This window comes from Bubalus bubalis, chromosome 11 (assembly GCF_019923935.1).
Source record: "Bubalus bubalis isolate 160015118507 breed Murrah chromosome 11, NDDB_SH_1, whole genome shotgun sequence".
Classification (NCBI taxonomy): domain Eukaryota; kingdom Metazoa; phylum Chordata; class Mammalia; order Artiodactyla; family Bovidae; genus Bubalus; species Bubalus bubalis.
The window spans coordinates 49,592,537-49,607,515 of NC_059167.1; the positions used below are offsets into that span (position 1 = coordinate 49,592,537).

General features: G+C 36.6%; 1 protein-coding gene across 12 annotated transcripts in view; it reads right to left on the reverse strand.

The window, feature by feature from the left end:
* Window positions 1–14,979, reverse strand: part of ZNF280D (zinc finger protein 280D) — a 131,449-nt gene that overhangs the window by 66,373 nt on the left and 50,097 nt on the right. For all 12 annotated transcript variants that reach the window (XM_025295656.3, XM_025295653.3, XM_025295650.3 and 9 more), the window contains 2 exons: window positions 9,273–9,443; window positions 9,027–9,136 (listed from right to left, as the gene is read on the reverse strand). In XM_025295656.3, coding sequence (XP_025151441.2) covers window positions 9,027–9,136; window positions 9,273–9,443 — 281 coding nt within the window. The remainder of the gene's footprint in view (window positions 1–9,026; window positions 9,137–9,272; window positions 9,444–14,979) is intronic.

A 14,979-nucleotide genomic window follows, 5' to 3' on the forward strand; every position in this document is an offset into this window, starting at 1 on the left:
AACGCAGTTTTACATGCCACAATGTATATGCTTAATTATCAAGTGATATACTATATTTTGTAATATCTGGTTGGAACTGGACACTGAGTACAGTTAATCTGCCATTCCCAAGACTCACGGTGCTAGAAAATATATAAGGGACAAAATAAAGAAGCATCGGTTACATCTTGAAAGCTTCAGCAATTACATCTTGAAATCTAGAATGCTCATATATTTGAAGGGGAACTTTAGTTTCTAGTGAGTAAAATCAAGGTGTCATATAAACTAGTTCTAAGGTAGAATACTTTCACATATGAACCTTTTTCTTTCAACAAGATAATTTATTCTACATAATTTTCAGTTTTAGAATTTCTCTAAGGCAGTTTTACAAAGAGGGCAATCCAGGGAAGACTTGCATTAGAAAAACCAGAAATGCTTGTCAAAATGCTGAGTCCAATTCAGACCAATAAACCACAATGTCTAGAGGTAGGGTCCAGAAATCTATATTCCTCAACAGGCCACCTAGGTAATTCCCCCTTCATGGATCACTGCCTTGTCATGGCAAATAGGCTTGCATAACTTGATGAAGCTATGATCCATGACATGTAGAGCCACCCAAGACAGACGGGTCATAGTGGAGAGTTCTGGCAAAACGTGATCCACTGGAAGAGGGATCCACTCCAGTATACGTGCCATGAGAACTTCATGAACTGTATAAAAGGACAAAAGATATGACACCAAAAGATGAGTCCTCCAGGTCTGAAGGTGTCCCATATGCTACTGGGGAAGAGTCAAGGAGAACTACTAATAGCTCCAGAGAGAATGAAGTGAGTGGGCCAAAGTGGAAATGATGCTCAGTTGTGGACGTCTGGTGGTTAAAGTAAAATTTGACACTACAAAGAACAGTATTGCATAGGAACCTGGAATGTTAGCTCCACGAATCAAGGTAAACTGAACGTGGTCAAGCAAGAGATGGTAAGAATCAACACTGACATCTTTTGAATCAGTGAACCAAAATGGATGGGAATAGGAGAATTTAATTCAGATGACCATTATACCTACTACTATGGGCAAGAATCCCTTAGAAGAAATGAAGTAGCCCTCATAATCAATAATGGAGTCTGAAATGCAGTACTTGGGTGCAACCTCAAAAATGACAGAATGATCTCAGTTCATTTCCAAGGCAAGTTATTCAACACCACAGTAATCCAAGTCTATGCTCCTATCACCAATGCCAAAAAAGTTGATCAGTTCTATGAAGACCTAGAAGACCTCCTAGAACTAATACCAAAAAAAGAAGTTCTACTCATCACTGGGGACTGGCATGCAAAATTAGGAAGTCAAAAGATATTTGGAGTAACAGGCAAGTTTAGCCTTGGAGAACAAAATGAAGCAGGGCAAAGGCAAGAAATGACTTTACACATAGACATCAGCAAATAGCCAATACTGAAATCAAATCTATTACATTCTTTGTAGCCAAATTACACAAACTGTATACAGTCAGCAAAAATAAGACCTGGAGCTGACTGTGGCTCAGATCATCAGTTTCTCATAGCAAAATTCAGGCTTAAACTAAAGAAAGCTTGGGAAACCACTAGGCCAGTCAGGTATGACTTAAATTAAATCCCCTCTGAATATGAATATTGATGCTTTTGAACTGTGGTGCTGAATAAGACTCTTCAGAGTCCCTTGGACTGCAAGGAAATCAAACCAGTCAAACCTAAAGGAAACCAGTCTTGAATATTCATTAGGAGGACTGATGCTGAAGCTGAAGCTCCAATACTTTGGCCACCTGATGTGAAAAACTGGCTCATTGGAAAAGACCCTGATGGTAGGAAAGATTGAAGGCAGGAGGAGAAAGGGACAACAGAGTATGAGATGATTGAATGATATCACCAACTCGATGGACATGAGTTTGAGCAAGCTCCGGGAGTTGGTGATGGACAGGGAAGCCTGGTGCTGCAGTCCATGGGTGGCAAAGAGTCAGACATGACTGAGTGACTGAACTGAACTGATGAATATGCAGTGGAGGTAACAAATATTCAAGGGATAAGAACTTGTGAACAGTATGCCTGAAGAACAATGGAAGGAGGTCCACAATACTGTACAAGAGGCAGTGAACAAAACCACCCCAAAGAAAGTCCCATTCAGGGACTTTTCCAATGAGTCAACTGTTCATATCAGATGACCAAAATACTGGAGTTTCAACTTCAGCATCAGTTCTTGTAATGAGTTTTCAGGGTTGATTTCCCTTAAGATTGATTTGTTTGATCTCCTTGCTCTCCAAGGGACTCTCAAGAGTATTGCCCAGCACCACAGTTTGAAAGTATCAATTCTTTGGCACTCTGCTTTCTTTATGATCCCTCTCTCGCAACTGTATGTGATCACTGGGAAGATCATAGCCTTGACTATACAGATATTTGTTAGAGAGTAATGTCTCTGCTTTTCAACATACTGTCTAGGTTTGTCATAGCTTTCCTGCCAAGAAGCAGACGTCTTCTGATCTCATGGCTGCATTCACCATCTGCAGTGATTTAGAGACCAAGAAGAGGAAATCTGTCACTACTTCCACCTTTTCCACTTCTATTTGCCATGAAGTAATGGGGCCGGATGCCATGATCTTTTGTTTCTTTAATATTTAGTTTTAAGCCAGCTCTCACTCTATTCCTTCATCCTCATCAAGAGGCTCTTTAGTTCCTCTTCACTTTCTGCCATTAAGTGGTATCATCCACATATCTGAGGTTGTTGATGTTTCTCCCACCTGTCTTGATTCCAGCTTGTAACTCATCCAGCCTGACATTTTTCATGATGTGCACAGCAAATAGATTAAACAAACAGGGTGACAGCAGACAGCCCTGTTGTACTCCTTTTTCAGTCTTGAACCAATCAGTTGTTTCATACAGGGTTTAACTGTTGCTTCTTGACCTGCATACAGGTTTCTCAGGAGACAGGTAAGATGGTCTGGTATTCCCACCTCTCTTAAGAGCTTTCCATAGTTTGTTAGTGATCCACACAGTCAAAGGCTTTGGCCTAGCCAATGAAACAGAGTAGATGTTTTTATGGAATTCCCTAGCTTTGTCTATGATCCAGCAAATATTGGCAATTTGATCTCTGGTTACTCTTTCTTTTCTAAACCCAGCTTGGACATCTGGAAGTTCTTGGTTCACATATGCTGAAGCCTAGCATGCAAGATTTTAAGCATGACCTTACTAGCATGGGAGATGACTGCAATTGTCTGATGGTTATCACATTCTTTAGTAGTATCCTTCTTGGGAATTGAGATGAGGATTGACCTTTTCCAGTCCTGTGGACACTGCTTGGTCTTCCAGATTTGCTGACATATTGAATGCAACACCTTGATGGCATCATCCTTTAGGGTTTTAAATAGTTCTACTGGAATTTGGTCACATCCACTAGCTTTATTAACAGCAGTGCTTCCTAAGCCCCACTTGACTTCGTTCTCCAGAATGTCTGGCTCTGGGTTGCTGACCACACCATTGCAGTCATTTGGTTCATCTGGATCTTTTTTATACAGTTCTGTTGGGTATTCTTTCCTTCTCTTCTTGATCTCTTCAGCATCTACTAGGTCTTTACCATTTATGTCCTTTATTGTGCCCATCTTTGGGCACAGTGTTCCCTTGATGTCTCCAGTTTTCCTGAAGAGATCTTCAATCTTGCCCCTTCTGTTGTTTTCTTCTAGTTTTATACTCTGTTCATTGAAGAAGACCTTCTTGTCTCTCTGTGCTGTTCTTTGGAAATCTGCATTTAGTTGGATATTCCTTTCCCTTTCTCCCTTGCTTTTCACTTCTTTCTTTAGCTATTTGTTAGTCCTCCTCAGATAACCACTTTGTCTTCTTGCTTTTCTTTTTCTTTGGGGTGGTTTTGTTCACTGCCTCTTGTACAGTATTGTGGACCTCCTTCCATTGTTCTTCAGGCATACTGTTCACAAGTTCTTATCCCTTGAATATTTGTTACCTCCACTGCATATTCATCAGTTCAGTTCAGTCACTCAGTCATGTCTGACTCTTTGCCACCCATGGACTGCAGCACCAGGCTTCCCTGTCCATCACCAACTCCCGGAGCTTGCTCAAACTCATGTCCATCGAGTTGGTGATATCATTCAATCATCTCATACTCTGTTGTCCCTTTCTCCTCCTGCCTTCAATCTTTCCTACCATCAGGGTCTTTTCCAATGAGCCAGTTTTTCACATCAGGTGGCCAAAGTATTGGAGCTTCAGCTTCAGCATCAGTCCTCCTAATGAATATTCAAGACTGGTTTCCTTTAGGTTTGACTGGTTTGATTTCCTTGCAGTCCAAGGGACTCTGAAGAGTCTTATTCAGCACCACAGTTCAGCTGGGAAAGATTGAGGGCAGAAGGAGAAACAGGAATCAGAGGATGAGATGGCTGGATAGCATCACTAATGCAATGGACACAAACCTAGGCAAACTCTGGGACATGGTGAGGGACAAAGAGACTGGCATGCTACAAACCATGGAGTCACAAAGAGTCAGACACAACTGGGTGACTGAGCAACAAAAACAACTATGTAATTATTTTACAATGCAAACCATTGACTTAAAACTCTTCCTGCTGCTGCTGCTGCTAAGTCGCTTCAGTCGTGTCCGACTCTGTGCAACCCCATAGATGGCAGCCCACCAGGCTACCCCATCCCTGGGATTCTCCAGGCAAGAACACTGGAGTGGGTTGCCATTTCCTTCTCCAATGCATGAAAGTGAAAAGTGAAAGTGAAGTCTCTCAGTCATGTCCAACTCTTCAGCGACCCCATGGACTGCAGCCCACCAGGCTCCTCCATCCATGGGATTTTCCAAGCAAGAATACTGGAGTGGGGTGCCATTGCCTTCTCCTAAACTCTTCCTAAACATGTTATTTAGTAAGTTAGTCACATCATAAGAAAGTTTGACAATCTAAACACAACTCTATTCCATTTATAAAAATAACAACATCTTCCTCTCCTGCCATATTGAAATGCTACATTATTGGTGAAACTTTGTATGTCACATGAGAAACTGGGCTTTTGATATGACAGACCTATAACATTTCCTTTGATTGCACTTATTTTGCTCACTTGTCAATTCTGAAACCTTTAAAGGGGGAAAAAAAAAAAAAAGGCACACCAAAAAAATCTTAAAAAGATCCTCTAAAAGAGAGGAGAAAAAAATACTAAATAAAATGAACTGACCAAAAATGATATAATTTGTTTCTGGAGTTAAGGTTGCACCCATAAGCTAAACTAGGATAAGTACATTAGTTCTCTAATACAATATGATCCTCTGTGGTTTATACTCTGAAAGACACAGTTGAAATGAAACCACAATAAAAAGAGGGAAATGAGAAAGGTTTTGCTACCTATATTTATAGATTCTTCTTAAGACACACATAATATTTAAGAGTTCAAACTGAGGAAACTTGGACTGTTAAAAGAACTTTAGAAAGCTAAGTTCTGTCTAAAAGCATTGGGTTTGACTTTAAGGAAAAATGGAGAAAAAGATCAATCAGAGTAAACTCACCAGCAATATTAGAAAAATGATTTAAAATATGTGTCTTACTACAAATGATGTACATCTGTAACATCATTTTGATAGACAAAACTTCTCAGCTTATCTGTGGTTTTACTATGGGGATGGATCTCAAACATCAGGAAAATTATAATGCAAAAAATTACAGAAAAGAATAGTGTCTCTAATTACAATTGTGGATAATCTTTATACTCAAAAATTTGGCTTTCAGATTGAAGAGTTATTCTGAGTCATATTTGAGAATTGAGGCTATTCTGAAATCTACAAAAGAATCTACGTAATCTATGGTAAAATATGCTGCAAGATTCATATTCTTCAGAAATGTCTAATTTAGTACATCTATAAAAGTTTATTACCCTAAATACTCATAAATCCATAATTGATGATCAACTGCTTGCTGTTATTCCATTTTCTTTTTTTTCTACAGAAAACTAAGGTAGGACCAGATTTTTAAAATAAACATATAAATCTCATTCAAAGTATCTTTTAAACAATGTTTCATACTCCTATTAAAAAAAGCTGAATGACAAACCAACAACAACCAAAAATGAAAAAGGTGCACTGAAGAAGGTTGGGGGATTTAGCAACTGAGAGGAAAGCAAAGTCTAGAAAATATACAAAAGACAGAACGCAAAATTCAGAAATGAGAACCAGGCTAAGATTTAAAGTTTTAGAGGACTATAGTCAAATGTCTTGAACATGAAAGAACTCAAAGAATACTGTTCCAGGCTCTTTTTGAAGAAATTACTAGATGAACTTTAATCAAACAAGTGATCCCCAAAGGAACCATGACAAAAAGACTGGTGATGAACACAGAATCTATTTACTGTGGAAAAGGATTAAAACAAATACAAAAATAAGGTTAAGAATACTGAAAATGGTATATGTCCTTGACAATGGAAAAATGATATAACCAACAAATAAAAACTGAAAGGAAGTAAAAGGACAATAAATATGAGGTCAAGCAAGTTCACAGATTGCTTCCACATGGTAGCAGCACATCAAGGAATATAATTTAGAATTACCAAATAAAGACGTATAGGTATGAGCATTTTTAATAGTACAAAGAAATACTACATTCAGAATGATAATATTGACTAATACAGGTAGCAGAGGAAAAAGTATGAATGGGGTTAAGAATAGGAAATTTAAAGCTACTTTAATCAATTTTAACAGGAGAGAATGGCCATAAGAATAGAAGACTACTGGAATCATATAACATTCAAACTTGAAGGATGAGGATAAACATGAAAACAAACATACAACTTCTCTAAAAATCCAAACTACATACATATAAAGCAACCACAGAGTGAAAGAAAGAAAGATAATTCAACTTAGTTAAAAAAAATTGTGACAGAACCAAGATCAAAGAAACCTATCACATTGATGAAAATAAGGAAATTTAAATCAACTACTGGAAACAAAAGATTTTCATGTAGGATTACTAAGGATTACAACTCTCTACTTAAAGCAAGAGGCATGCTTAAAACAAAGCAACTCAGAAGGGTTGAAAATATCAATAAAAGGATAAACAAAGAATACATTAGGCAAATAGAAACCAGAAGAAAACAAAGGTTGTGAGTCTAAAACGTGTCAAACTTTAAGACAAAAAAGGACACTTTATAAAAATCCTAAAGGATACATTCACAGTATAGTTATAAAAGAGATTCATCTGTATCACAAACAGTATCAACAATCTTAGAAAAGAATTGCAATATACCAAAGAAAATATTGGTACTGAAAGATGTGGATTGAGATGTTATTTCTCAATCCATGACAGAGCAAGTAGACAAAAACTAAGTGAAGACATAGAAATCTAAATAATGTAATTAGTAATCTAGATCTGGTTGATAAATATCTAATTCCATACCCTAAAAAAGAACTAATATATCTGTCTTCAAGTTAAATAGCCCATACATTTGTCAAAAGGTGGTAAAAAGTATTTGAGAACTTGAGCTTACCCTTAAAGTTTTGAACATCAGTTACACCAACTAACTGGGTCTAAAACAATGATAAAAATGTCTATCTCAAAGAATTTTCTAGTTTCCTGGTGGTGCAGTGGATAAGAATCCACCTGACATTGTAGGGGACATGGGTTCAATCCCTGGTCCAGGAAGATTCCACATGGCATGCAGCAACTTAAGCCCATAAACAATAACCACTGAGCCTGCACTCTAGGACCCACGAGCCACAACAACTGAGCCTGTGTGCTCCAACCACTGAAGCCTGCACACCTGGAGCCTGTGCTCTGCAACAAGAAGCCACTGCAATGAAAAGTCTGCACATTGCAACTAGAGAGTAACCCCCACCCTACTCTCCACAACTAGAGAAAGCCCATGCACAGCAACAAAGAGCAGCCAAAGAAGATAAAGTATATGTTTAGTTTCTAAAAAAAAAAAAAGAAGAAGAATTTTCTAAGGATTAAATGATGTTTTTAAAGCTTAGTAGTCTCTCCATGGTCTCAAATAAGTATATGGTTCTTATTATTATAGCATATTTGAATTATGTTTTAGGTATTTTTCATTGAAAGAAAACAATATTTCTGAGGCATAGTCATCTATTTATCTATTAAAAAAGCAAAATAAAATCATCTACAAATAATCTAAAAAACTTATTTTTTCAAAATGGAAACTACTATTACAAATTATTGTTTGTGTATAAAATACACAATCTAGAACATAAAAAGTCTTCATAATTTTATACTTCCCTGAGCAAGATTTAGTGATTATTCTGTAAGATTTTTTATGACATAAATATATCATAAATTATTCATATACATTCAACTCAATTCAATAATATGTCTTAGAGATATCTTCCCATTCAAGAGATTGCATCCTTTTTAAAAAATATTGTATAGTGTTTTATTATAGAATATTATATGAAGTTGTGATTACTTCTAATATGAGTAATCACAAACAAGGGTATAATATGTTTTGGAAGTAAAGCTACATTTTGGAAAATAATTGCCAGTCTCACCAGGTACAATATATATAATATGCTACACCTGGGAAGCCATTATACGAAACATTAAACACATTATAAAATGCCTATTTTTAAGAAGTTTCAACTATGTGTAAGGTAGTAAATAAGATATTTTGAATAATGCATTATTTTCATTTAAAATTAGAATATGATAAGTAGGCATAATATATATGAACTTGGTTTTTAAAATTTGATGACTCAGAAGACATTTTTAAATCTTTTCCTGTGCTGTGCTTAGTCACTCGGTCACATCCAACACTTTGCAACCTGATGGTCTATAGCCCGCCAGGCACCTCTGTTCATAGGGATTCTTCAGGCAAGAATACTGGAGTGGGTTGCCATGCCTTCCTCCAGGGGATCTTCATCTTACATGAAAACAATGATTATGAATATGAACTTCTACCTTATATGAAAATATTACAAGAATATTTATCTTAAGAGCTGAACAAATCATTATTTACTACAAATCAATCAGTATTTTTAAGGATTTACAAACCTTTTTCAAATTAAATTCTGAAAAATTTTACCTTCATGTGATTTTTCAAAGGATCCAAAAGATTGAAATGAATATTGCACTTTGGACAGGCTCTTGGAAAAGGTGTTCCGTTTTTAGACTGATTTGATGAAGTATTTGAACCTAAAATAAATTCAAAATATATATGATTCATCACTTTTTAACCTTCAATAACCACTATTAATCATTTGTACTACAATTTCTATAATTCATATATAAATACTATAATTTCTTTATATATGCCACATTTCATATTTACCTTTTGATGGCATAGCCTGGGGAGATGTCACTGAAAGAGATTTAACTGAAGAAAATACAGCTGAGGAATTTGTTCCAGAAACACCTTCACTGGGTTTAGACTTTTTTGGGTTAACACTGTTTACTTCAGAAGTAGAAGGACGTTTTGATAAAAATGAACTTTCATTCATACCTACAATGATTTAAATAGTGGAAAAATATTTTTAAAGTCTTCAGAATATTGCTTACAACTAAGTAAAAATACTTTGGAGCTAAATTAAAAAATACTTTGGAGTCAAATTAAAAGTAATATAATCAACATATCATACAAGTAACAATAAATAATGGCAAAAATTGATGTGATCTAAAGTTAGGGGATAAAAAGAAACTACAAAATATCTATTATATACAATATACACTCAAATAGTTCATAAAATACCTTTCAATGTGGGAAAATAATAAATATGGCTTCAAATAAATATATAAATAACGACTATGAAAGAAGGCAGAGCAAAATATGTCAAGCAAAAAAAAAAACATAAAACACAAAGCATATGCCAAACTAAGTTCCCACAAATAAATTAACCTTAGATGCTTAAGTAAATAAGTTTGTTTTAAAAAAAAATTTTAGAGAGACACTTTAGAAGCTTTTAACAACTTAAAATGTCTAATGAAAAGTTAGTTTTGTCCACTTAACAAAGAGGTGGTCTACTCATGGCTTTCAAAAAACTCAACATTCAAAAATGAAGATCCTGGCACCTGATCCCATCACTTCATGGCAAATAGAGGGGGAAACAGTGGAAACAATGACAGACTTTTTTTTCTTGGGCTCCAAAATCACTGCAGATGGTGACTGCAGCTGTGAATTAAAAGATGCTTGCTTCTTGGAGGAAAAGCTATGACAAACCTAGATAGCATATTAATAAGCAGAGACAGTATTACTCTGCTGATAAAGGTCCATCTGGTCAAAGCTATGGTTTTTCCAGTAGTCATGTATGGATGTGAGAGTTGGACCATAAAGAAGGATGAACAACAAAGAACTGATGCTTTTGAACTGTGGTGCTGGAGAAAACTCTTGAGAGTCCCTTGGACTGCTAGGAGATCAAACCAGTCAATCCTAAAGGAAATCAATCCTAAATATTCATTAGAAGGACTGATGTTGCAGCTGAAGCTTCAATACTTTGGCCACCGGATGCAAAGAACTGACTCATTGAAAAAGACTGATGCTGGGAAAGATTGAAGGCAGGAGAAGAAGGGGACGACAGAGAAGGAGATGACTGGCTGGCATCACTGACTCAATGGACATGAGTTTGAGCATGTTCTGGGAGATGGTGAAAGACAGGGAAGCCTGCCATGCTACAGTCCATGGGGTCGCAAAGAGTCGGACATGACTGAGTAACTAAACAATTCATGGCTTTAGGTTATATTGTCCATTTATTCTTACACACAAAGTTGAAATGGCTAATCTTGAATGATAAAACCTCACACATTCATGTGAAAGGGCTCATAATAGAGTTAGGATTATACAAGGGTTTTAAATTTAGCTTCCCCAGAGCCTAAAGGGCTCTTCCTTAGGGAATATACTGGGTGTGTTTGACAGAGAAGCTGTGATTTTATACGCTATTTATTAGACTTTTGAATAAAACTTTGTTTTTATAAGGATTTCATTCCTAAGTGAAGTTTTATTTTGAAAACTATAACCTTAAAGCCTAAAGGACTGTAGCCTTAGAGGATTAGCAAGAGAAATGGAAATAGGCTATATGTAGGCTGAGTAAAAATTCTTTTTGAAAATAAAACACACTGTACTTGGTAACAAGGATTTTAAAACTGCACATAATATTTTAATGCTCTCACAACTGTACACTGAAAGTAGAAGCAAAAAATACTCCAGGCTTTCAAATCAGACAGGTTAAGTTCAAATCAAAGCCCTGTCACTGATAAGTTATGTATTCTTGGCTAATTTAATTAACTTCTCTGAGCCTCCGTTTCTTCTTTTGTAAAGTAAGAGTTATAACACCTTATTTTACCCAGTGCTTTATAGTGCATTTAAAAATAAAGCATGCAACACAGTATTTAGTATAAAGAAGGCATTTAATAATAAATGCAAGCTATTATCATTACTAAAAAAACCTTTCATATCTTAACTTTTAAGAGCAACCAACACAACATCTGGCACACAGAAAGCATTCAATAATAAAGGATAGTATCTTGTCATTACTGCTGCTGCTAAGTCGCTTCAGTCATGTCCGACTCTGTGCGACCCCATAGACGGTAGCCTACCAGGCTCCCCCGTCCCTGGGATTCTCCAGGCAAGAACACTGGAGTGGGTTGCCATTTCCTTCTCCAACGCATGAAAGTGAAAAGTGAAAGTGAAGTCGCTCAGTCGTGTCCGACTCTAGCGACCCCATGGACTGCAGCCTACCAGGCTCCTCCGTCCATTGGATTTTCTAGGCAAAAGTACTGGAGTGGGGTGCCATTGCCTTCTCCATTGTCATTACTAATAAGATATTTTATATCTTAACATACTTTAGAGGGCAAAAATTATTCTAACAGATTCATCTGTCTGCTTTTTCAATAAGGGAAAATATGCCCAGGAAACAAGGGTATTACAGTACCTAGCTCCTCTGTTTCATCCTTTGAGATAACATAAAAATGATTTTTTTTTTCTATCTTGAAAGCATGTGATTACTGATGGCTATTATAAGTACCTGGGAAAGCTTTTGTATAATCAGAGTAGCATTCTTGTGAGACGCTTAGGCTACTTGAAAAGTTAATGAATAGGGATATTTTGGATTAAAATTCTGATTATGTAACAGCTAGATAGTACAAACAGACTGTTTTATGATAAGAATTTTTTTAACACAAGAAACAAAATTACTCTGAATTTGAGAGTTTTAAATTCTGACCCTTGAACTTATCTCTACTATCTTTGGCTATCATTATTTCCTACACTCAATAGCTCTATCTCTGCCAGTAAAAATTCTATTCTCATTCAAAATCAAACTCAAACTCAGTTCTTTCCAAACATCCATGATCTCTTGACCTTGATCAGTTAATCATGCTAGAGAACATACACCTGTTACTATTCATAACAAATATTTGTTGTAGAGCCCTTTAAAGCTTACAAAGCATTTCACATTTTATTTATCTTACTTGGTTTTCAGAAAGTCCTAAGTAAAAGAGAGCAAGAATTAAAATTGTATCTATAAGTAGCTGATTGCAGGTCTGGAGAATCAATGCATTAAATAAGAAAAATAACATTTCCATTTCAATAATCTGAGAAAACTGAAGTGTAAAGACATGCTACAGACTACAAAACTCTTAATAGCTGCTTAACACTACAGCTTTAAGTCGCTCTGCGGTTTTAAAACGCCAGTAGAGCAGGAGTCATTGTTCTTACTTAGTCCCAAGTCGTTTCAAGAACTCAGGTTTTTCTATATATACAAGTCCATGTGTTTCGTGAAACCAGACTTAAGACAATAATTTTTCTCCTTGTTTCTTCTGGTTATTACCTATTTTAGTAACTAGATTTCTAAAAATATGTAGGTGAAACACCCAAAGAAATGAACATCAACTAAATATTATATAAATGGAAAGACATTTTAGGTACTGATATTACTATAAAAATGGGGAAACGTTTCCTAAATTTTCCACGCTTGTTTATTAGTGAATAAGCCAAAAATTCCCCCAAATCTGTATTCAAATCACTATTTTAAATATTTGAAATATATCAAAATACTAGTATACAAAGCATAATTCCCTGTACAAAGAATTTTCAATTAGATAAAACTGTTTCATAACACACTACATTATTTAAGTTAATGAAGAACTTTGTTTTTTATAGTCACTAAATTGTGTCTGACTCTTTGCAACCCCAAGGACTGTAGCATGCCAGACTCCTCTGTTCTCCACTATCTCCCACAGTTTGCTCAAATTTATGTCCACTGAGTCAGTGATGCTATCTCACCATCACATTCTTTGTTGCACCATTCTCTTTTGCTTTCAATCTTTCCCAGCATCAAGGTCTTTTCCAATGACTCACTCTTCGCACTAGGTGGCCAAGATATTGGACCTTCAGCTTCAGCATCAGTCCTTCCAATAATATTCAGGGCTGATTTCCTTTAGGATTGACTGGTTTGCCTAAGGTACAAGAGACTCTCAAGAGGCTTCTCCAACACAATTCAAAAGCATGCGTTCTCAGAGCTCAACTTTCTATATGGTCCAACTCGCACGTTCATACATGACTACAGGAAAAACCATGGCGTGCTGCAGTCTATGGAGTCACAAAGAGTCGGACACAATTGAGTGACTGAACTGAACAGGAAAAAACCATAGCTTTGACTATATAAACCTTTGGTGGCAAAGTGATGTTTCTGCTTTTTAATACAGTCTAGGTTTGTCATAGCTTTCAAGGAGCAAGCGTCTCTTAATTTCACGGCTGCAGTCACTGTCCACAGTGATTTTAGAGCGCAAGAAAATAAAACCTGTCACTGCTTCCTTTTACCCCTTCCTTTTACCCCTTCTATTTGCCATGAAGTGATGGGATTGGACACCATGATCTTAGTTTCTTTGCATGCTGAGTTTCAAGCCAGCTTTTTCACTCTCCTGTTTCACCCTTAGCAAGAGGCTCTTTAGTTCCTTTTCACTTTCTGTCACTAGAGTGCTATCATCTGCATATCTGACGTAGTTGATATTTCTCCTGGCAAACTTGATTCCAACTTGTGCTTCATTCAGCCAGGCATTTTGCATATGTACTCTGCATTTAAGTTAAAGAAGCACGGTGACAATACTCAGCCTTGTCATACTCCTTTCCCAATTTTCAATCAGTCAGCTGTTCCATGTCCAGTTGTATTACTTCTTGACCCACATACAGATTTCTCCAAAGGCAGGTAAGGTGGTCTCACATTCCCACCTCTTTAAGAATTCCCCATAGTTTGTTGTAATCCACACAGTCAAAGGCTTCTGCATAGTCAATGAAACAGAAGTAGCTGTTTTTCTGGAACTCCCTTGCCTTCTCCATGATCCACCCAATGTTGGCAATTTGATCTCTGGTTCTTCTGCCTCTTTGAAACCTAAGCTTGCACATCTGGAAGTTCTTGGTTCACATACTATCGAAATCTAGCTGGAAGGATTTTTGACTATATCCTTGTTAGCATGTGAAAAGAGCACAATTGTACAGCAGTTTGAGCATTCTTTGTCACTGCCCATCTTTGGGCTTGGAATGAAAACTAAACTTTTCCAGTCCTGTGGCCTCTGCTGAGTTTTCAAATTCGCTGGCATATTGAGTGCAGCACTTTAATAGGGTGATCTTTTAGGACTTGAAATAGTAGAGCTGGATTTCCATCATTTTCACTAGCTTTGTTTGTGGTAATGCTTCCGAAGGCCCACTTGACTTCACACTCCAGGATGTTCAGCTCTAGGTGAGTGATCTATGGTTAACTATACCATGGTTAACTAGGTAATGAAGACTTTTTTGGTATACTTCTGTAGGTATTGCCACCTCTTCTTAATCACTTCTCTTTCTGTGAGGTCCTGACCGTTTCTGTCCTTTATCATGCCCATCCTTGCATGAAATGCTCCCTTATAATCTCCAATTTTCCTGGAGAGATCTCTGGTCTCTCCCTATAGTTTTCCTCTTTTTCTTGGCATTGTTCATTGAAAAAGGTCTTCTTGTCTCTCCTTGCTATTTTCTGGAACTCTGCATTCACTGCAGTATATCTTTAACTTTC